Source organism: Bos grunniens, chromosome 1 (genome assembly GCF_055505025.1).
Source record: "Bos grunniens cultivar Pamir isolate PY7600 chromosome 1, Bosgru_T2T1.0, whole genome shotgun sequence".
NCBI lineage: Eukaryota > Metazoa > Chordata > Mammalia > Artiodactyla > Bovidae > Bos > Bos grunniens.
The window spans coordinates 86950202-86974365 of record NC_141165.1 but is presented as its reverse complement, the minus strand read 5'-3'; the positions used below and the strand labels follow the sequence as shown (position 1 = coordinate 86974365).

Here is a 24164-nt window from a genome sequence, read left to right as displayed (position 1 = left end):
TTTTTTTTTTTTTATCTTTCATTCCCAAACTGCCATGTTCATAATCAGTCTTTCAGGATCAAGTTCTAATTTTCTTTGATGCTCTAAGAATTACTTTAAATTTATAATTAATTTTTCAAGGATTGATATCTTTACAATATCCAGGAATGTGCTGTCTTTCCACTCATTCAAGTCTTCTTTGGTCACTAAATTGGCACAGTAAAGTTTCAAGGTTTTTCCCCCATAGGTCCTGTACAGTTCTCATTAAATTTATTAAAGGTATTTCATATGTTATTAATCTCAAAAAAGATCCCTATTAATAATTTTCATATTGTCATTCCTGGGATTATAGAAAGCTATTGAGCTTTCAATAGCTTCTAATCAGCTATCACTGAATTCACTTATTAGTTCTAATAGTTTTTCAAATTATTTTATTGGGATTTCTGAGTGACAATCATATTACTCACAAATAATGCTATCTTCTTCCTTCCAATAATTACACCTCGAATTCTTTTACTTCTTAATGCAATGGCCAGAAATTCCAGAGGACTATGCTAAGTAACAATTGTGATACTGGCTATTCTTAATTTTAATTTGTGGGGGAATGTCTTTAGAATGGAATCCTGTGTAATACTATACACCTTCAATGTGGTAACAGGTCTAACAACTTGCTTCACAGTCAAACTAAATAAAATAGTTTACTGTAGGATTTCTCAGGACTAATGTGTGTGATGAATCTCTTAAGTCATAATCATGTATATGTCATTCTCAAATATATAATTCCATAATGCTTTTTTGTGGTGTACCAATTTTGAGACCAGAATTCAACAAGGCAGTTAGAAAAAACCTGTTATGATGGTTGAACCATTTATGAATTCATTGCCTTTACTGCCCCACTTCTGTTACTGGAACATGTCTCTTACCAGTTGGCTTAATATTAGGCTTTGTCAGCAGAGGGAGCTGCAGGGACTCTAGAAGCTTTTCTTTCAAGTTCTAGTGTGCAACTCAAGGTTTGTTTCTGTGGCATAGGACAGTCAATGGCAATCATTATCCCCTCCCCTCAAGCTAAGACTCTGGTGAGGTAAGAGAGGTGCCTAAGGCACAAAATTTGAGAATGAATGACACCTTAAATTTTAGGCCCAAGGTATCTATCTAGATCTAGTCCTAGGTATCACTCTAATTCTGACCCTGCTCATCCTCCAGTAAATTAAAGCCCCCTCATCCCTACAGTGGGAGAAGGCAATGGCACCCTACTCCAGTACTCTTGCTTGGAAACTCCCATGGACTGAGGAGCCTGGTAGGCTGCAGTCCATGGGGTCGCTAAGAGTTGGACACAACTGAGTGACTTCATTTTCACTTTTCACTTTCATGCACTGGAGAAGGAAATGGCAAGCCACTCCAGTATTCTTGCCTGGAGAATCCCAGGGACGTGAGAGCCTGGTGGGCTGCCGTCTATGGGGTCGTACAGAGTCGGACACGACTGAAGCGACTTAGCAGCAGCAGCAGCATCCCTACAGATCACTTCCCAGTGAATTCTATCTGCATGGCAACTCTGTATGGTAGGGAATTCATGTAGATTTGTTCCTTTTTTGGGTGCTCTGCCTTAGGACTAAAAGTAATGATCTTATTAGTTTTATAATCATCAAAAAAACAATAGAGATATAACTTTTTAAAATATTAGGATCAAATTGTTGCTACTCTTTGTGTGATTTCCTTCTAGAATTGCAACCAAATGAAAATCAAGCATGATGGGAAAGCCTCTAGTTCAAATTAAATCTGTAACAACTTGCTATTTTTATTTGTATTAAATAATGAAGGATCTACTACTGTGCTAGGCACTGTTCTGAGTACTTTAAATGAGAACTTGATGAAGCTGATGCTAACTTCTCAATTTTGCAAGTAAAATGAGGCAAAGAATAGTGACTACCCAGAGGTCATAGTTAGAAAATGGCAGAGCCATGACCTAAGTGCAAGTTTCTGTGGCTCGAAAAATTGAACACTTTTCCAAACGATTAAAGAATAATAAAAGGCAGAATATAATCTGGTACATTTCCAAAGAGAAAAAAAACAGCTATGACAGAAAAGGCAGGCTCTGAGCTAGCTACAAAACACAAACGATGTGAATAAGGAATAAGGCAAACAGTGACAAGTACAATTCAAAGACATAGGCAAGCACAGTGTACTGAGAGTCTAGAGAAAAGGACAGAAAGTGAATGGATGTGGTAGGCACAAATAAGAGGGCTCTAAGTGGGGATAAAGACTATACTTGAATAGGAATTGAGGGGGTCATGGAATTCATGATTAGATTATATCAGTTTTGAAGCAGTATCTTATACTGAATGGAAGACAGAAGACAGTGAAACCATTCTGGATGCTATTGCAATATTAAAACATAACATGATAAGGGACTGGGAGAGGAACAAGGAAATCTGAATGTATTCCAAAAGAATGAGTGAATTAGTAGAACAAAGAGAAAGTTTAAAGAGAGCAGGAATCCATTATTATACCAAAGTTTGAGGCTTAGATGAGAAAGACTCATGAAAAAAAATCTCATCAACAAGAATAAAAAGAGGTGGAGAGGGAAGGATTGGGAATTTGGGATTAGTAAATACAAACTAGTATATATAGGATGGATAAACAACAAGGTACACTACTATATAGCACAGGGAACTATATTCAATATCCGGGGTAAGCCATAATAGAAAAGAATATGAAAAACTATACACACACACACACACACACACACACACACATATATATATCACTGAGTCACTTTGCTGTACAGAAGAAATTAACACAACATTGTAAATCAACTATACTTCAATAAAATTTAAAAAAACACACAAATAAAAGGAAATTCTATTTCTAGGTGCTTTCTATTATAGTTACTGTTCCCATTCTCATCACCCTTTCTTTCTACAATCTCTTATTTATCAACAGCTTCTCCTTTACCTTCTAAAAAGCCTAGATCATCCCTTTCTTCTCCTTCCTTTTCTACCTTTGAACAAACTTCACTAGCTCTATCTCAGTTTTAGCAACAGTTCTATTTTTCACCCTTTCCTTGTCATGTTTCATGCAATAGTCTTTTCTCAGTTTTCACTCATTTAGCCCCTTTAGAAAGTTCTCTTGTCTTTCCAGAGTACCTTCATTCTCATTACTTCAACTACTACCTCTATGAAGATCCTTCCACATTTTAAGCTTCACCAGAGCAGCAGTTGAACACTAGTCATGTGTTAGAGGGACATATGGAACTTTAAAAATACCCAGATCATACTTCTGCAGATTCTGGTTCAGTAGCAATGGAGTGCAGCCAGACTATAAGTCTAATTTATAAAGCTCCACAGGTTCAACTAATGTTGAGAATGAAAACTAGACATAGGAATTTTCATCTTTCTTTTGAATCTACAGCCCAATTCCTTCATGAATTTCTTTCACAGACACATCCAGTTGCTTAATTTCTGCAGTCAGATCACTTACACGAAGACTTGAGGGATTTTCTAGAAAATATCGTATCACAAAGTGTATGCAATCGTATTACTGGCTCCTTTTCAAATCAGCACACAAACTTCTCCCTGCCTCTTCTGCATCTAAAAGAGACAGCATTCTCAACCTTTTTGGTCTCAGGACCTCTTCATACTCTTAAAAAATTACTGAGGACCCCAAAGAGCTTTTCTTTTCATGAGTTTATGTTTACTGATATTTAGCATACTATAAGGGTGGTATGCTGTTGGCTCAGTGGTAAAGAATCCGCCTGCCAATGCAGGAGATAAGGGCTCAATCCATGGGTCTGGAAGACAGCCTGGAAAAGGAAATGGCAAACGGCTCTAGTATTCTCGCCTGGGAACTCCCATGGACAGAGGAGCTTGGTGGGATATAGTCCATGGAGTTGCAAAACTCTTAGGGACTAAAAATAACAACAAGCCATACTACAAACGAAAACTAAAACATTTAATAACGATGCTATTTTAAAGTTCACTAAATGTAGGGCAAAAAACATTTTTTAACGAAAAACAACTATTATTTTCCTAAACAAAAATATTTAATAAAAAGAGAAGCACTGATTTGCATTTTTGCAAATCTTTTTACTGTATGGCTTAATAGGAAATTTTCTGTTTCTGCATCCAATCTGTTTGATCACATGCTGTGTAGATTTTGGAAAAGTCCACTGTACATTCATGAGAGAATAAGACTGAAACAATTAATGTCTTACTATTATTATAGAAATAACTTTGACTGTTTACACCCCTTGAGTCCTGGGGATTCCCTAGGATCTCTGGACAACACTTTGATAATCGCTGTTGCATAGTATTCCATCCCTGAAGAACATTTAGGTTGTTTGTACAAATATGCATTGAGGGACTAAATTACATTTCAGGAATAGAATTGGGAAAACTTTATTCTCTTATGTGTTCAGTCATCAAAAATAAATGATTATTTGCTAAGGGCTCTCTGCTTATTCTGTTACCTCAAGCTAACATTCTCACTGACATTACAATGTGGAAATCTGAACTTATCCAAACCAATCAGAGCTTAAGAAAATCCCATCTCTCTCTGAACATTCAGTGACAGGAGCAGCTGTTCTATTTTAGGCCCTGTCACATGGAAGTGAAGAATATACAAGCGCAAATTCAATCTTAAAAGATCCTAAGGCACTTGCAGATCTTTAGCTCAACGCTGAGATCATAATCTCTGTAAAAGGAAAGCTTTTCTGATCCTTCATGAACAAGATCCTATTTCACCTTATTGATTAAATTACCACCGATTATCTTAGCACAAAATGCCTATCTAAAATCCTATAGTACTATCAGAATTTCTCTTATGATATTTCTCAAGTGTTTTTCACCTTATCTGTCACCTGAAGCTCCCTGAAGTAAAAGACTGCATCTTTACAAACCCCAACAAGCTGGTCAGTTCAGAGCATTTATCAGGTATTTAACAAATGATTAGCATAAACAAATGTATTTCTGGCTTCTATGAACTCTAAAATTATTTTAATATAAATCATATTTAAATATGGTATGTTGAGTAACATAAGAAATCTTGAAATATAAATCACTGGAATTAAATATTAATTTTCTATAGCTAAATACCTGTCACAAGATTTATTCTCTTGAGTCCAGCTATCCAAGAAAATTATTAGGGAAGAATAAATTTTTCTGTACAGTCTAATTTTAGTTATAGGTATATGTTGAGGATATGTTGGCATATCAGCTGTTAAATTAAACGTAGGATTAATTATGTTCAATCTACTGGAGATTACTTGTTACATTTTTTAACATATAGGACAAAAATCACCTTAGGAATTAGTTTATCAAACATTTTTTCACATGTGTAAAAAAGATCTTGAGTTTTAAAAATCTGAACAAATGTTTATTCTGAAATGCTGATGTAACTGCTAAAAAAGTTAATGAGTCACATATAATTAATAGTATTCCCTTACAACCGTAAGTCCATTTTGGAACAAGATGTTATAAATAAATAAGCTTCTAGATTACTAAAAATAACTGTATATGTAGAGTTCCAAAATAATAGACCACATCTAAAGCATTCAATTCTGTGTTACCTTTGGAGAATTTAACAAATGTTAAAGATCCTGCATAAGATAAGTAACGTAGAAATAATTTTCTATGCAAAATAGCAGTCTCCATGTATTTAAAAGGTTTTCATATAAGAAAGATAATTTGTTTCCTATAACTCTATAGAATTAACAGGAAGGCATGATTTAATTCAAATTAAGAGAATCTTCTAGTAAACAGTGTGTCTCCAATAATGGAATAAGTTATCTTGTGAGGTGGTACGTTCTCCCACTGAATGTATTTAAGCTAGAGTTACACAGTCATCCATCAGACAAACTAACATCTAACTGCAAAGAAGACTGAGACTTTATGGTATGTAAGATCCTTTACAAATCTATATCCCTAAAAATAACAAAGACTTTATATACTGAGGTTACTTTAAAATGACTTAATGTTTTTAAGACACACGGTTAATCACCTATTTAAGGAAACCTGAATTGCTACCAGATTGTAAGATAAAACAAAACACTGAGAGAAGGAAAAACATAAATCACTGATGTATTTCCTCCATGTTTTAAGTATGTATCAAAGATAGTATACTATGAACCCATAAATAATTGGCATTTTATTAAAGCTTACTTGCAAAACTTACCAGAATTCTGTTGAATACCCCATCTTACTCTCATCCTGAATTGCCTGGCACTACTTTGCTGAAGTCTTCTATTTAATCTCGGGAAATTCTGCTTCTTTCCTTCCTTTCGATTCAACTTGATGATATCATCTGTGATAGACAAAATGTGATGATTATCTTCATTTTAACTTAATGACTCAATTACTCAGTCTCATTTTCTAGTTGACAGATTTCCTATGTCCCTAACTACTTTTCTACTTTGGAAGCACTTCCTTAAAAGGATAATAATCCTAAGAACATAAAAGCTCAAATCAGCCAATATGTTTGGAGCAGTGAAGGAAAGTTTCATAGGAAAAGCTGAAGTCAAATTTCTATTATTCACAGTATTTCTTTTCCTAATGAATGTAAATAAGCAAAACCTGTTTACAAAAATTATCTGTATTTATCTTCTATAAACACAGAAGTCTTCAGTTTTAAAGATGACCAACTTTCAATAAAACCATTGGCAGTCAAATAATAAATCATCTATAAACCAAATTTCTAAGTTCATCTCAAGTTAGCAAATCTTTACTGAGTATATATTATGGTGCGATGAATATATGTGGCAGGCTGTGCCGTAATAGAAACAAACAAAAGTAAAATATGACTACTCTCAATAAATTTAAAATTAGTGAACGAAACAGACATGTAAATAATGAACATAAAAGACATATAAGTAAACAAGTACATATAAGTAAACAAGTACCAAACAAGTAAACAAGTACTTTTTGTACAGTACAAAAAGAAAACACTACTCGTTCTTTGCTTGTTTAGCACAGCAATTCAGGGTTATCTATTTTTCTTTCTACACAGTTCTCTCTTTTTTTTTTTTGGTCATGCCAAGGGGCACATGGGATTGTGGGATCTAATTCCTGGACTAGGGATGGAAACCGTGACCCAAGTGGAAGCTTGGAATCCTAACCACTGAACCTCTAGGGAATTCCCTCTGCACTGTTCTAAGTCTCATTATCTCCAAAAACACTTTCAAACTGTCCCAAGGTAATTCACAAACAACACACTGCTCTAATATCAAAAAAGAACAATGTGAAGATCAGGAAACTAAATGTACTCCAGATCCTATTTACATATGTTAAAAGGAGATTACTAGCAGACAAAAAATACCTATTTAAAAATATTCAAACAATTTCTCTGAAGTTCCAACTCCAATTCTGAATTGAAACTACAGCAAATAAACCAAATAAACTGAACACTGTCAACACTTCTAAATAAAATTAATGAAACTAACAAACCTCAGTTATTTTTTTCCAAACTGCTCTAAATACAAATAATTTAACAACTGTATCAATATGACCATAATCTTTTCTAAAGTCAAAGAAAGATATACAGGGATCTTTTCTCATATAGCACTACTCTATCTCACCCGTCTTTCACATTTAAGACTTTAAATCACATTCAAACAAATAGTCATATAAAATAATTCAAATCTCCTCAAGAAGAGATAAATCTTTCAGCTACAGAAAAATTCATCAAAGTTAAAGGGACTCAAAAACAGTTTTTATAAAATACAAAGATTTCACAAATCTCAGAGGCATGAACATGTTAAATTCCCAGTAAGCAGAAAGAAAATATAGTTAGAAAGCCACTACTTTCGAAGCACTACGTTCTTTTAACAAGGTGCTACTTAGTCTTCACCAAAAGTCTGAAATCTCAGAGTTCAGGAGAGTATTCCCCCTCCAAAATTAATTTGGTCTGGAAACCATAAAACAAGAAACAGTAGAGTATAAATCTGCCTAATTAGGTTGATTTAAAAATAGGGCATTACAGAGTAAAACTAAAAATTAAAAGTAGCAAAGCATATCAAATATAAAATTATGTTTTATATTTAAGCATTTTATTACCTAAATCCTCAAGTTAAATGGAGCTACAATGACACAGAAGAGTCTTCTAATCTAAAGAAGAAAATGGTTTTCTCCTAATCAAGGAGAGATAGTAACTGAGTACTAATAAGATGGTTCTTAAAGCATGCATTCATTCAATTCTCACAATAATTCCATGAAGTAACTATTTTAATCCCCATTTTCAAATTAAGAAACTGAGTCACAATGAGGTCAACTACTAATAACCTTGGTAGATAATTCTATATGAATAGTCACATAAACCCGAAAGAGCCACAGTTAGAAATAAAACAAAAAATTAAATTCTAAAACCTATGCAAGCCTGATAAAATGGGATATTCATTTTATCAGGGATAAAGTGGGATATTCACAAAACATAATAATTACTTAAAATATCTGTCTCTTCATCACATCTACATGAAATTCACTTAAAAAAAAAAAAAGGCACCTGACAGAATGCTGTATGTTCTTAAGAGAATAGAGAGACCAAGTTCTAGTTTAGCTATCTACTGCACTTCATCTCTACCTTCAAAGAGAATTATCCCTCAGTTTTCTTCACTTGAACACCCTAATTACCAAAGGAAAATGCATACAAAAAAACTCAGAAACTTAAGAAATGTATTGGTTAGAAAACACACGTTTAACACTTTCTACATCTATATCATGGTGCTCTGAAATACTGATTCCATCATTAACTTGCTGTACAACTTGGGCAAAGTTACTTAATTTCTCTATGCCTCAGGTTTTGTAAAACAGAAATAACAATGGCTTATACAGTGTGTGTGTGTTTGTAAATATGGTGCTTACGGTGTACCAGGTACAGTTCTGAGCAGTTTATCCATGCTTATTGACTTTTTAACACTTACAGCAACCCTCTGAGGTAGGGCCTCACCTTTTTACAGATGAGGCACTAAGAAGCAATTTGCCCAAGATCAAATGGCTAATAAGCGGCAGAGACAGGATTTGAACTGAGACAGTTTGGGATTCCAGATTCCATGCTCTTTACAAGCAGTTATATACCTTATAGGGTTATCACTGGGATAATTTAACACATATAAAAATGCTTAGTCCAGTGCCTGGCAGGTAGTAAGCACTCAATAAATATTTACTATACTTTTTCTTGGCCTTAGTTCAAAAGATGCCTCATGTCTTTGCAAAACTATGATCTTCTGATGATCTGCTTAATTCATGTCTTGGGTTCTAACTTATGGCAACAACAGAAAGCAAGAGTTCTTAATGACTAAAAATCTTGCAAAAAAAAAAAGAAACACAACAAAAATGAAAAATATCATCCTTGGAAAAGTTACACTTCTATATGCCCTGTGCTGTGCTTATTAGTCAGCTGCTAAGTCGTGTCCAACTCTTTGCAACCCCATGGACAGTATCCCGCCAAGCTCCTCTGTCCATGAGGATTCTCCAGGCAAGAATACTGGAATGGGTTGCCATGCCCTCCTCCAGGGGAATCTTCCCAACCCAGGGATCAAACCCAGGAAGCCCAATGATACTGAAGTGGGTAGCCTATCCCTTCTCCAGGGAATCTTCCCGACCCAGGAATCGAACCGGGGTCTCCTGCATTGCAGGTGGATTCTTCACCAGTTGAGGTACCAGGGAAGCCCCTCTATATGTCCCCAGAACTTTTTAAATATCCGAAAACTTGTAGGCCTCAGCCAGAGCTAACCATATCTAATGTCATAACCTAAATCCCGATAAAAACAGCATTACTTTTAAACCAACCAAGCCAAACAGACTAGTGCCTCCGTGGTGCTGGGTCTGAATTTTTAACTGAATCGCCCATCTTCCTGCTTTTTACCTAGTTGTCACCAAACCACTCCAACTCTTCTAGGTCCTATGCTTTACTTGTCTTCCTATCAATCCACATAAACCATCCTTCGCTTTTCGCTTCGTTTTGTTCTAATTTGCTAACTTGAAGGACTGGATGAGGAGAAAGTGCTTTTCTGGGCAGCACCTAATACACCACCATTCCATGAAGTCCTCTCTAAGTATCTTTTCTGTCAAGCGCCCCGCGGTGGCCTTGCCGTCTGCTGCCCGTCAGAAATGGCCAACTCTAGGGGCTTCTTGACGCTTCTGCGCGGCGCCAGGCACAGGCCCAAGCGCGCAAAACGTCCAACTAGCCCTTCCCTGGAACCACGGATTTAACCGAACCAGCCCGGCTCTCGAAGAGCTTTCCTTAGAAAGGTTGGCTCCGTCCGATCCGTGCCCTAGCTCCCTCGATAACGCCCACACCGAACACGCCTGAGGTGAAACGCGCGGAGTTTTCCTCACAAAGAGCCGGGGTCACCCGTGTGGTGGCGCCCTTCGAGAGGAAAGAGGGTCCGCACTCCTAGATCCCCCCCAAAGTCCCAACCCAAAGCGCCCTCCGCCCCCTCAGATACAGTCCGGCCGAGGGGATCCCCGAGGCCCTCCGACTTGACCCCGACACCTGCGAGCTCTCCCCCGCCCCCACGTCCCCACCGGCCCTCGCTTGGTTCCGCCCACCCGCAAGAAAACTCCAGCACCCAACCGCCCCTTCCCCCACAAACCACGGTATTTGGTTCCACCCACACCTCCTCCCACTCCAACTCGGTCCGACTCGGCTCCTCACCCAAAGACATATCAATTTTGTCCAGGTTTTCATTGCTGCGGGCTTTCGGCGGCGCAGGCGGCGGGGTTGCGGTGGCTCCCATTAACCGGGTACTAAACCGGTTCATGGCTGGAGACGTCGAGCTGGAACAGTCAGACGAGAAGGCCAGAGGCTGAGGCCTGCCACCTCCCACTCACGCACGCAGACTATCCGCACCGCGAGAGCGCGCACGCGTGCTGACGGAGTCCGTGCCCCCCCCTCCTCCCCCCACGCGCGTCTGACGGCGAGGGAGGTGGGGACCATAGAGACGAGCGGCCTGCGAGAGTGGCCCCACCCCCTTTCAGGGACTGGGTCCTAGCGCCCCTTGCTGGACAGGAGAAAACATTTCACCCGCCGCTCTGGCTGCTAGTGAGAGCCACCGTTTTAGCAGTTCGCCTTTCTGCCGGAATTATGCTGGACCGTGAACACCTCAGAATCACATGCCTAAAGTGAGATCATGTTCCTCCGTGCCCTTCGAGTCCCCTCTGCTACAGAAAGGCCCCGTAAGCTTTGGTACACACGAACCTTTCACAGCCCACTGCAATGCAGCCGCAGAGGCAGGGCCGACCCTACGAGCGTGGATTGCAGAACTGTGCCTCAGCTCCCCTCTCCCTGGTCAGCTCCTCCACCTGCAGCATGCGGAATCGCCACGTCTGGACGCAAAGCAAAGCCTGCACTGATAATCCTTGCGTCACCATACTAATAAAAGTATATGCTAACGTTCCCCGTCTCTGTACCACTTCTCAGCCGGCACACTCAAAACATTTTTCACGGTACTAGCTACCTTAAAACCTCACCTTCCTTTGGAAGAGGGGTAAGTACCTCTGCTTATTTGGCTGCATTTTTCTCTAATTCACTTGCGTTGGAAATTGATAGGGGGATTCGATTTCTTTCTAATCATCCCTGTGGGAAAACTTCTTAATATTTGATTAACTTCTGCATAAGAACTTTTTTTTTCCTATTTACAAAACGTGATATTCCCTCTCTTCTTACCTCCTTCTCCTCCTCCAAAGTAACTGCGCTTGTGTGGAAGCATTTAAGTTATATCATCCTCATTGCAGCTTAAACTATGTAACACATTTGCATGTAAGAAAAAAATCAGGGACAGGTATTCTGTTCATTTAGAAATCTCTGCCACCTTCCCCCTCTGCACTTCCTAAAATTTCTCTTTGCATAGAAACCAACCAGTGATCTAAAGTGTCTCAAACCCACAATAGCCTTACTTATTTTTCCCCAAGACAAAAAATACAACCATAAGAGTAGAGTGAATCAGGTGAAGACACACCTATGAAGGGATACAAGAAACTTAAATGGTGGAGGAAGGTTTGGACTCAAAAAGATCCAAGAACAATATTCAGCACGTCAAGGAGAATAACATGTATGCTCCTAGCACAATGTGCTTGATATTACTACTGTTCTACTCTGCAGCTACCACCTCTTTCCCAACTGCTAAGAACTAGGCAACTGTATTGTAGAGAAGTACAAGAGAGCCTAGGTTTTATTGAATGTTTTCACTCACTTCAGTCATTCACCTTGTGAACTTGGGAGAGTGTCTGGGCTTCATAATCATCTTCAAAACAAGAAGTAGTTATACTTAATATATGTTAATCTTTATTATCTCTAAGATTCCTTACAGTTCTAAAATATTCTAAACACAAGACATTTTTCTACATACTATCCTTCTCTCACTAGAAATAACTTCTGCAATCACTACTTATTGGTAGGAGCAAACTACAGGGAGGAACACTGGATTGATTTCTTAATTTTATGGAAGAAAATTAATGTATTTAGAGTATGAATACATTTTGTATTTCAGGCAATACAGGACAGAAAATAAAAGTCTCAAATGTGTAAAATTCTTCCCACACCAATTTATAAAGATTCCCTTTTATCCTGGTCTTCTCCTCCAAACTGAAGCCCCATACCAAATCTCTTTAGTTCTAAAAGGGAACATGCTCTGGGGTTTCATGAAGCAATTCTAGCTGTTGTGTTTCTCCAAGGGCTGAGGGTTTCAGAGTCTCAGAGCAATCACCCCTATTCCAAAGGGAAAAACAAGGAGACGAGAGGCATTGTAGTTAAGGGTAGATCAGCCACACACAAAGCCATACAAAACAAAACAGCAACCTGAGACATACACAGCAACAGAGAGGAGGAAGAAAAGCCAAGAAAGCAAAACCGGTGCACGTCCAAGAAGTTGACCAGCCCGTTACAGGGCTGGAGATAAAAGGTCAACCCTGCAATTTGCTGGGGCACAAGGGGCAGATGTTCATTTAATCATATATTCATTGAGCAGTGGCATTATAATAGGCCCGAGGGTAAAATGCTGAGCAAGACAGATGTTGTCCCTATCTTCATGTAGCTTGCAAAGAAAAAAACATTTTCTGAGCGTGTACTGTGAACATTTTCTCAGCATGTGCTGGACACTGAGCAGACAGCGTTTGTCTTCAGTTCAGCAGTTAAGTCTTCAGACCTGAGTCAAAATAAACAGAATTCAAGCAACTGCCCCTTTTGGAGGCTTAATTTCATACAGTGTAGATAAGACAATGTCTAGGCTTGCCAGACAAAATACAGAACCAGTGAAATCTGATTTTCAGGTAAACAATCAATAATTGTTTAGTATCAGTTTTGTTCCAGGTTTCAGATAAACAGCAATTTTTTTTACCACAAAATATTGCAGTAATATTTAGGATATATTTATATTAAGCAATTATTTGTTGTTTATCTGAAATTAAAATTTAACAAGGAGTCTTATATTTTTATTTGCTAATCTGGCAACCTTAACAACACCATACCTATTAACATGTGCTAGCTCTCTTTTCACAATGTGCATAGAGATCTATATTCTCTTCAAAGGTAAGCACAACTCATATATTTAACTCAGTTTTATTAGTTTGATATATATTTTAAGTCCCCTCCTTTTTTCAACTTTATTGAGGTATAACTGACAGACAATAAAAGATATATTTAAAGTGTGCAGTTTGTAGACGTGTGAAATACATACCTGTGAAAATACCACCATAATCAGGATAATAAATTTATCTATCATCTCCCAAAGATTTCCTGTGCTCCTTGGTAATCCCTCCCCCCAACCTCTACCTAAGCAACCACTGATATGTTTTCTGTCACTAAAGATTAATTTGCATTTTTAGAATTTTATATAAGTGGAATCACACAGTATAAACTCTTTTTTATATCTAGATCATTCACTCGGCATAATTGTTTCCAATCTGTATGCTTTTTATTATCTTTCTTGCATTATTACACTGACTGGGGACTCTAGTACCATGTTAAATAACAATGGAGAAAGTGGACATCTTTGACTCGTTCCCAACACCAAGGGGAAAGCATTCAGTCTTTCACCATTAAGTATGACGTTAGATTTTTTTGTTCTTGTTGATGCCCTTTATCAGGTTGAAGAAGTTCCCTTCTACTCCTGGTTTGCTGAGAGTTTTAGTTATAAGTGAATGGTGAATTTTATCTAGTGCTTTTTCTGCATCTGAGATAACCAAATGGTTTTTCTAAGTTTATTAATATGGCAAATTATATTGGCTGCTTTTCAAATGTTAAACCATCCTTGCATTTCTAGGATAAACCTACATGGTCATTGTGTATTATCCTTTAAAAAAAAAAATCTTTATTTTGGCTGCACTGAGTCTTCAGTGCTGCATGCGGGCTTTCTCTAGTTGCTGCAAGTGGAGGCTACTCTTAGTGGTGGGGCACTGGCCTCTCATTGTGGTGGCTTCTCTTCTTGTGGAACACAGGATCTAGGTGTGGGGCTCAATAGTTGTGGTGCTTGGGCTTAGTTGCTCCATGGCACGTGGGATCTCAGACCAGAGATTGAACCTATGTCCCCTGCCTTCTCAGGCAGCTTCTTAACCACTGGATTACCAGGAAAGTGAAAGTGAAGTCGCTCAGTTGTGTCCAACTCTTTTCGACCTCATGAATTGTAGCCTACCACGCTCCTCCATACATGGGATTTTCTAGGCAAGAATACGGGAGTGGGTTGCCATTTCCTTCTCCACAGGATCTTCCTTACCCAGGGATCGAATCCGGGTCTCCTGCATTGCAGGCAGATGCTTTACCGTCTGAGCCACAACTTCATATCAGGGAAGTCCCTGTAACTCTGTGCGACCCTATGGACAGCAGCCCTCTAGGCTCCTCTGTCCATAAGATTCTCCAGGCAAGAATACTGGAGTGGGTTGCCATTTCCTTCTCCAATGCATGCATGCATGCTAAGTCGCTTCAGTCGTGTCCGACTCTGTGCAACCCTATGGACAGCAGCCCTCCAGGCTCCTCTGTCCACAAGATTCTCCAGGCAAGAATACTGGAATGGGTTACCATTTCCTTCTCTTTAGAATTCATATGTTGATGTAATTTGTATTATACTGAAATAAGGGAACTGTTAATAGATATAGTTTGTATTCTATGTAGATACAGTATGTATTAAGTATGTATCAGTTAGGTATGACTATTAATATTATACCTAACTCCGTGGGGCTTCCCAGGTGGTGCTAGTGGTAAAGAACCTGCCTGCCAATGCAGGAGACACAAGAGACATGGATTCGATCCCTGGATGGGGGAGATCCCCTGGAGGAGGGCATGGCAACCATGGTATTTTGCCTAGAGAATCCCATGGACAGAGGAGCCTGACAAGTTACAGTCCACAGGGTGGCAAAGAGTCAGACATGATGAAGCAACTTAGCATGCACACAACTCCCTTAAGCTCTTGTATGTACAGTATGGTTTTCCTTTTCTTTTCCGCTGCAGTACCTTTTCTTTGCCACCTTGGCACAGCTTCCTTTTTCTCTTTTGTATTGCCCTTTTCTTTTGTTCTAAGTGTTTCTAGCTGTTCTAGTCTTCTGCCTTTTAATCTCAGATTTATTCATTCATTTATTCAGAATTTGAGTCCCTACTCTGGGCAAGACACTCTGCTACACAGTACAGCGTTACAGCCGAGAACAGGACAGGCAGGATAGCAGGCGTGGCTGGAGAAATTACTAGTCTCCAGTTCCCTGGGCATCAGTTTTCTCTGACTAGGTAACCTGCTTGGATAGATAGGGGAACTTGAAGGGGAATTCTTCCTGCACTCAGGGGTTGGAGCTGTAGCCTTCTCCTTATTAGGCCTTGTCTTCTCTGGGCAGGACAGGGGTTCTTTCAACCAAAGATTCTAGGTCAGTTCACTGAATGACTAACTGTGGAACTTTCTGAAGCTACACAAATTTACATAAATCACACAATTCCCCCTTAGTTACGTAAAGATTGTTTATTTTAAAAAATATTTCTTCAGTTTCCTCAATAGATAAATTGGTAGTCCAAGAAATCTCAGTAAGCTGTAGACAACATGACACTACAGAATGTATATCTAAGGATATTCTTTTATAAAACCATGCCAAAATGATCAAATTCAAGAAACTTAACATTGATGCAATTCTATTCTCTGACTATAGTCCATATTCTAAATTTTGCCAATTATCCTAATAAATAATTATCCTTTATAACAAGGATAATTCTATCTTCTATCTCCTTCCATCAGAAAAAGTTTATCAGCCTTTCTTAGTCTTTTATGATATTTACGTTTTTGAAGGTTGAAGGTAATCAGTGCAAAGATTTTCCTTCAGTTTCGTTTTCTTATTGCCACCGTATGATTAGATTTGGTTATTCACTCTTGTAAGAAATACTATTAATACATAGATGATGTTGGGTCCTTCTCAGTACTTAACATCAGGAGACACATGATGTTATTTTCTTATTGGTGATCTTTGGTCACTTGGTTAAGGTGATATCTGCCACATTTCTTCATTGTGAAGATACTCTTTTCCCCCTATATACAATGAATAAGTAATCTTTGAGGAGATGGTTTGCGACTGTGTAAATAATCTGTTTCAGAACAAATTTTACTAACAGCTTTAGCATCCATTGATGATTCTTGCCTGAATCAATTATTATGATGGTGGCTACAAAACAATAATGTTCTCACTGTCATTCCTCCACATTCATAAGCTGACATTCAGTGGTGAAAAGAGCTTTTACATCCCTTTCTTCCTTCCTTTTTCTATTTATTTATCTATTTGCATACTTACTTATATATACATATAAGTTCCAAAGAAGTTCACAGACTCATCTCATGTTCAGTAACTCTTTTGAAAAGGAAAGGGGTGCAGAGTGTAAGGGTTCTGCTTACCTTTGAAAAGAATGTAGATATGTACACATATCATGAATTAACTCATTTTGATGCTCAAATTGCTTTAGACTTGGCAAGTAGACAACATCCCTTAGCTTTTAAATTTTGAATATTTAAAAAAATGCTAAGAATAATTTTAGTGAATACAATAAGAATAAAATATTCATGACTTTGATATTTGTTGAATATATTCAAGAAGACTATTTCTTAAAACCAATTTTTTTGGCAAATAGGTAACTGTAATAAGCTTTAAAAACCTGTTATTTGAATAAATGATTCTTGAGTGAATTTTGCTTTCTTCCAGTGGAGACGTGTTCAATCTTTGGGTCAGGAAGATCCCCTGGAGAAGGAAATGGCAACTAACTCTGGTATTTCTGCCTAGGACATCCCATGGACAGAGAAGCCTGGCAGGCTATATAGCCTATGGGAGTGCAAAAGAGGTGGACACAATTTAGTGACCAAACAACAACAAATGGTACTCTACGGCCAACTACCATTCTATAAAAATTGCATCCTCAGTTCAGTTCAGTTCAGTTCAGTCCAGTTGCTCAGTCGTGTCTGACTCTTTGCCATGAATTGCAGCACGCCAGGCCTCCCTGTCCATCACTAACTCCCAGAGTTCACCCAAACCCATGTCCATTGAGTCAGTGATGCCATCCAGCCATCTCATCCTCTGTCGTCCCCTTCTCCTCCTGCCCCCAATCCCTCCCAGCATCAGGGTCTTTTCCAATGAGTCAGCTCTTCACATGAGGTGGCCAAAGTATTGAAGTTTCAGCTTCAGCATCAGTCCTTCCAATGAACACCCAGATCTGATCTCCTTTAGGATGGACTGGTTGGATCTCCTTGCAGTCCAAGGGACTCTCAAGAGTCTTCTCCAACACCACAGTTCAAAAGCATCAATTCTTCGGCGCTCAGCTTTCTTCACAGTCCAACTCTCACATCCATACATGACCACTGGAAAAACCATAGCCTTGACTAGATGGATCTTTGTTGGCAAAGTAATGTCTCTGCTTTTGAATATGCTATCTAGGTTGGTCATAACTTTCCTTCCAAGGAGTAAGCGTCTTTTAATTTCATGGCTGCAGTCACCATCTGCAGCGATTTCGGAGCCCAAATAAATACAGTTTGACACTGTTTCCACTGTTTCCCCATCTATTTGCCATGAAGTGATGGGGCCAGATGCCATGATCTTCGTTTTCTGAATGTTGAGCTTTAAGCCAACTTTTTCACTCTCCACTTTCACTTTCATCAAGAGGCTTTTGGGTTCCTCTTCACTTTCTGCCATAAGGGTGGTGTTATCTGCATATCTGAGGTTATTGCCTAGTAATCTTTAAAACAGATTAATCAGGATCAATATAGTTCTTCAGATTTTTTGAACTTTAAAATATTAACCCAGCAAGCAGTTGCTAAGTAAGGTGTTAGTTGCTTAGTTGTGTCCTAATCTTTATGACTCCATGAACTGTAGCCCACCAGGCTCCTCTTTCCATGGGACTCTCCAGGCAAGAGTACTGGAGTGGGTTGCCATTCCCTTCTCCAGGAAATAAGGCCATTACATTTATGTGACAGTTACTGAACCCTAATGCTAGATATTCTTGCATATTTGAATTTTTGCATTTGGGTCTCAGATGCGATGCATAAAGGTTTGTTAATCATAATCCTTGGTTCATGGTATATGCTCATCATTTTCCATGCATGGCCCATTTTCATTTGGTTAGTTAATTATTTTAAATAATTTATTATAATTAGTTATGGCTTCATAACTAATTAGATATTTTTGAAATTGTGTACCTACAAACCTATCACTCAAAACAAAAGCTAGTACAGACAATATCTCTATGACTTGGCAATTTCACTTCTAGGTATGTACCCATGAGAAACCCTTGCTTATGTATAAGAGGTGACATGTAAAAGAATATTCATAGCAGCACTGTTTACAATAGCAAAAACTTTGAAACAAACCAAATGCCTATCAGTGGAAGAAAACATGAATAAACCAGTTCATTCACACAATGAACTCTTATATTGCAGTCAAAATCAATGAGCTATAGCGATACACGTTATAAACAAATCTTATCAATGTAATATTAAGCAGAAAAAGCCCTCAAAGAATAAATACAGCTTAATATCATTTTTATAAAGTTAGAACACAAAAATGTTATGGATAGATTCAAAGAAACTATTTAAAAAGAGAAGCAGTGGAATTATAAACAAGGAATTCAGAATATGGCTACCTGGGGTGAGGGAAAGCAAAATGATGGGATTGGGCAGTGGGCACATGGCTAAAGGTTGTCACGTTTATTAATTGACTGCTTTAAAGAACATAAGTGTAGGGAATTCCCTGGCAGTCCAATGGCTGGGCCTCCCTGCTATCACCATCACTGCACTCTCACCATCAGTGCACTGTCACCATCACTGCACTACACCGTCACTGCACTATCACTGTCACCGCACTGTCACCGTCACTGCACTACACCGTCACTGCACTATCACTATCACTGCACTAGCACTAGCACTGAACTACACCATCACTGCACTACACCATCACTGCACTGTCACCGTAATGGCACTGTCACCGTCACTGCACTACACTGTCACTGCACTGTCACCATCACTGCACTGTCACCATCACTGCACTGTCACCGTCACTGCACTACACTGTCACTGCACTACACTGTCACTGCACTGTCACCGTCACTGCACTGTCACCGTCACTGCACTACACTGTCACTGCACTACACTGTCACTGCACTGTCACCATCACTGCACTGTCACCATCACTGCACTACACCGTCACTGCACTGCCACCATCACTGCACTGTCACCGTCACTGCACTGTCACTGCACTACACTATCACTGCACTACACCATCACTGCACTATCGCTGTCACTAGTGCTATCACTGCAAGGTGCCCAGGCTCAACCCCTGGTTCCTGTGAGTTGTTCCATGTGGACCAAAAAAAAAGTGTAAACCCAGTTTGGGACATATGAGGAAATTCCTATTTTCTAGAACTTTTACCACAATTTTAGCTCTAGAATTTCTTGATAAAGCTGACTTTCGTGTAAATATATGTTAAAATCCAGGTGGCATTAATTTGGGATTATACCATATGCCAAGAAATGAAGTTCATACATTTGTAGACATAGAAGGTTCTGAAACCCCAATGACTAACACTGCCCCTTTCTTAAAAAGTATAACCCTTTATAAGGAAGATATGAGAAAGTTTGAACAAATAGTATTTTTTATATAAATGGAAGTTGGAAAGCACATTTTGCATTAAAATTCTCTTCCCCTTTTAATTCACAGAAGTTTTCTTAAGTTTGAAAATTCCTAAAAGTCATGTATGATTTTTAATAGAGCAACTAGTCTTTATGTAGTTAAATTAGATCCCTCCCTAGCAGAGTAATGCTGATTCTGTTGCCTTTCCATGGCTCTAATCCCAGCCTCCTTGTTTGCTACAGCTACTGCCCAAGTTTAGGCCTGGATTTGCAAACTAGTAACACAAAGGGTACATTTATTCTATGGGCTTTTTTTTTTTCTTGGCCTGTGTATTATTTACATTGGCTTCCTTGGTGGCATAGAGGTAAAGACTCCACCTGCAATGCTGAAGACCCAGGTTCCATCCTTGGGTTGGAAAGATCACCTGCAGAACAAAATAGCAACCCACTCTGGTATTCTTGCCTGAGAAATCTCATGAACAGAGGACCCTTGCAGGCTATATAGTCCATGGGGTCACAAGAATAAGATATGACTTAGCCGACAAACAACTTTCACACTTAAAAAAAAAAAATGTGGCCAATAGTTTAAAAATCGGAAATTTTACTTAAAAGGCGGATTCCAGTTTTACTAAAAGCTCAGAATATTTTCAAACATTCAACCATAGCTGAGACTTTCCTTCTTGAAGGCAGTATGGACAGTCCAGTTCAGAGTTTCAGCCATTCTTCTACAACTGGCTCACTTCACTCACAGGCATTACCTGCTTGGCCTCTCTAGGGACGTCCAACCTCTTCTCATATCCCTTCTTTTGCCCTTCCCTCCAACATAGTACTCTTGCTTGGAAAATCCCATGGACGGAGGAGCCTGTTAGGCTGCAATCCATGGGGTCGCTAAGAGTCGGACACGACTGAGCGAGTTCACTTTCACTTTTCACTTTCATGCATTGGAGAAGGAAATAGCAGCCCACTCCAATGTTCTTGCCTGGAGAATCCCAGGGACGGGGGAGCCTGGTGGGCTGCCGTCTACAGGGTCGCACAGTCGGACACGACTGAAGTGACTTAGCATAGCATTAGCCAACATAGTACATACCCATTACTTCTCCACATTGTCAAAAAATAGAAAGTGAAGAGAAACTAAAAAGCCTCTTGATGAAAGTGAAAGTGGAGAGTGCAAAAGTTGGCTTAAAGCTCAACATTCAGAAAACGAAGATCATGGCATCTGGCCCCATCACTTCATGGGAAATAGATGGGGAAACAGTGGAAACAGTGTCAGACTTTATTTTGGGGGGCTCCAAAATCACTGCAGATGGTGACTGCAGCCATGAAATTAAAAGACGCTTACTCCTTGGAAGGAAAGTTATGACCAACCTAGATAGCATATTCAAAAGCGGAGACATTACTTTGCCAACAAAGGTCCGTCTAGTCAAGGCTATGGTTTTTCCAGTGGTCATGTATGGATGTGAGAGTTGGACTGTGAAGAAGGCTGAGCGCCGAAGAATTGATGCTTTTGAACTGTGGTGTTGGAGAAGACTCTTGAGAGTCCCTTGGACTGCAAGGAGATCCAACCAGTCCATTCTGAAGGAGATCAGCCCTGGGATATCTTTGGAAGGAATGATGCTAAAGCTGAAACTCCAGTACTTGGGCCACCTCATGCGAAGAGTTGACTCATTGGAAAAGACTCTGATGCTGGGAGGGATTAGGGGCAGGAGGAGAAGAGGACGACAGAGGATGAGATGGCTGGATGGCATCACTGACTCAATGGACGTGAGTCTGGGTGAACTCCGGGAGTTGGTGATGGACAGGGAGACCTGGCGTGCTGCAATTCATGGGGTCGCAAAGAGTCGGACACGACTGAGCGACTGAACTGAACTGAACTGAACTGAAGCCGGTTTGATCGAATCACTTCTTGATTTGCTCATTGTTCTCAGGATAAAATCCAAACTCAGAATGGCTTCATGATCTTGTCTGCCTGCTCACTCACACCATTCTGTTCCTCACCTCGTCCCACCTCTGATTACTACTCAGGATCAGCTGTTCCCAAACCAACTTCCTCATGTCTGTGCTTCCTCTCACCTTTTCTTCCTTTCTCTAGGTTGTCATACTCATCATAAAAAAAACTGTTCTGACATCAGTCCTCCAGGAAAGCTTTCCCCAAAGCCTTTCCCTCCTGCTCTTCCTTTGTGACACCAAAGCAACCTGAGCTCTTCTGAGTTTGTGAGTTCTTTATTAAAATTGTTGAGGACCCCAAACACCACCAACAGATGTTAAACCTGGGTAGGCTGAAGTGGGGTTAACCGTTCTTGGATTAAGACCAGCGTTATTTTCGAGTCTAGACCTCTGACCGAGTTTGGCCCCAAAGGTGAAGTGTGACAGGCGTGTGTAAGGGTCCACTCCAGTAGGAACTCTGGAGACTACGGCAGCTTTACTTTTGAGGCCCCTACTGCCCGTGAGGTGCAGTAGGGAAAGCTAGCAGCCAGGGTCTGAAGTCCGCGGCGAGCGCAGCTTCGGATTGGATAGGGCGGTGCATGCCGGTAGCGGCTGGGCCTTCGAAGTGCTTGCTGGGAGTTGTAGTTCTCAGAGCCGGAAGTAGGGGGTGGCAGGGAAAGAATCCGCAGCTGAGGCAGCAATCAATGCTGCTGCCGTCACCCGGCCGTAGTGCATCACTCTGAGCCCACCCGCCGTGGGTGCCTCCTTGATTCCCGAGGGGCTCTGGGAGCCCTGAGGGGCGAAGCGACAGGGACGCCTCTCAAGAGGCGACGTCGCAGCCCCGGATGCGGCCAGAGGGCGCGGGAATGGAGCTTGGCGGCTGCGAGAAGGGCTTGCCGGAGGAGAGCAGGTGAGCTCGGAAAAGTCGCGCGCGGATGGATGCGCTGAAGCCGGGAGAGGCTTGGGAAGGCTCCCAGAGCACGAGGAGACGGACAGGAGGACTGCTGTTGTGGGCGACTTGTTTGGGAAGAAATTCTGAAAGGAGAGACGGGGAGGTTAGATCGGGCGGACGAGGGAACGGGCTTAGGGAGAGAGGAGGAAGGGTAGGCTATGCTGAGGGCGGGGGGCGGTGGAGGGTGTGCAGTAGTGGGTAAAATTCAGACCCAGGGCTGCTGCTGGACAGGAGGTGGACATTGAGAGGTGCTGTGGTGAGATTTCATAGGCCAGAGACTACAGATATCAGTAGGGGACAAGGTGGGTGCCCCGACTGAAACTTGCGGTGACAGCAGTTCAGGCCAGTATTAAGAAGGCTGAAGTAAGAATTTCTGGGAGCAAAGGTTGGGCATTGTGAGTGGCCTAGACAGAAGCTTAGGCAAAATGAGTGTGAGGAAGAAGGCGTGAAGGAGGGCCTGTGGGTGAAAGTGGGCGATTGTAAAGGCAGTGGAATGGGAGTGCTTGCTAATGAGACTAGCAGTGGAATGGGAGTGCTTGCTAATGAGACTAGCAATTGCGTGCGTGCCCTTTGTCAATGCTGGATCCCTGTCAGACAGTGACAGGAACCCCCTGTATTTAAACCCGTCACTCCTTACCCACATTGCAGCTAAGCGATTTCCCATTTATTTATATGAAACTGCTATCGAGTTCTTACCTTCTAGAAATTAGAAAAGCTGAATGTTGGCTTGGACTCCAGCTGTACTTCTGTGTAGGTGTTGCTTCATTAATAACTGTGGTCTTAACCTCTTAAGAATCTGGAATGGACAGGATAGAGCAGGAATGTGGCTTAAGGAAGTCCTTCTTGACTTTTAAAAACATTCAGATGTAGTTAGAGTCTCCGGAGCAGCTAGAATCCAAAGACTGGAATACTTACCTCTGAAAAAATATCAACAGGGGAAAATTAATGAGATTTTGTACATGAGTGAAGACCTGGCTATTTTAAAGAGTGACTCCTCTTTTATGTGCACGGTTAGCCTGTGGCTTGCTGTACAAAACCAAGGATGACAGGACTTGGGGTTACTGCATGAGATCTGTGAATGATGTGTTCAGTGAAACTGAAGAGCCTACTTCCCTTTTCCATGTTTCAGTTTCTGCTTATGTATATTTGGCTCTTTATTCTTCCTCCAGATGTCTGTGAAATGCTTCCTGTAAAAAGTCCTATATACTTTATTAACAAATTTTAGGATTATTTTTATTTTCCACTACCAGT

At 40.2% G+C, this 24164-nt stretch overlaps 2 protein-coding genes across 15 annotated transcripts in view; one reads left to right on the top strand and one right to left on the bottom strand.

Moving 5' to 3' along the window:
* Window positions 1-10816, bottom strand: part of FYTTD1 (forty-two-three domain containing 1) — a 31693-nt gene extending 20877 nt beyond the window's left edge. For both annotated transcript variants that reach the window (XR_015164166.1, XM_086401675.1), the window contains exons 1-2: window positions 10624-10816; window positions 6148-6276 (exon numbers count right to left, since the gene is read on the bottom strand). Coding sequence is in view for 1 of the 2 variants with exons in the window: in XM_086401675.1 (XP_086257801.1) it covers window positions 6148-6276; window positions 10624-10729 (235 nt within the window). In the remaining variant the exon portion in view is untranslated. The remainder of the gene's footprint in view (window positions 1-6147; window positions 6277-10623) is intronic.
* A 112-nt stretch (window positions 10817-10928) lies between these two features.
* RUBCN (rubicon autophagy regulator) overlaps window positions 10929-24164 on the top strand; it is a 62827-nt gene continuing 49591 nt past the window's right edge. For 10 of the 13 annotated variants that reach the window (XR_015164107.1, XR_015164106.1, XM_086401359.1 and 7 more), the window contains exon 1: window positions 22591-22871. Coding sequence is in view for 8 of the 13 variants with exons in the window: in XM_086401359.1 (XP_086257485.1) it covers window positions 22807-22871 (65 nt within the window). In the remaining 5 variants the exon portion in view is untranslated. Of the gene's footprint in view, window positions 11456-22590; window positions 22872-24164 lie in introns of those variants that run through there. The other 3 variants (XM_086401370.1, XM_086401377.1, XM_086401352.1) reach the window with 3 other exon arrangements.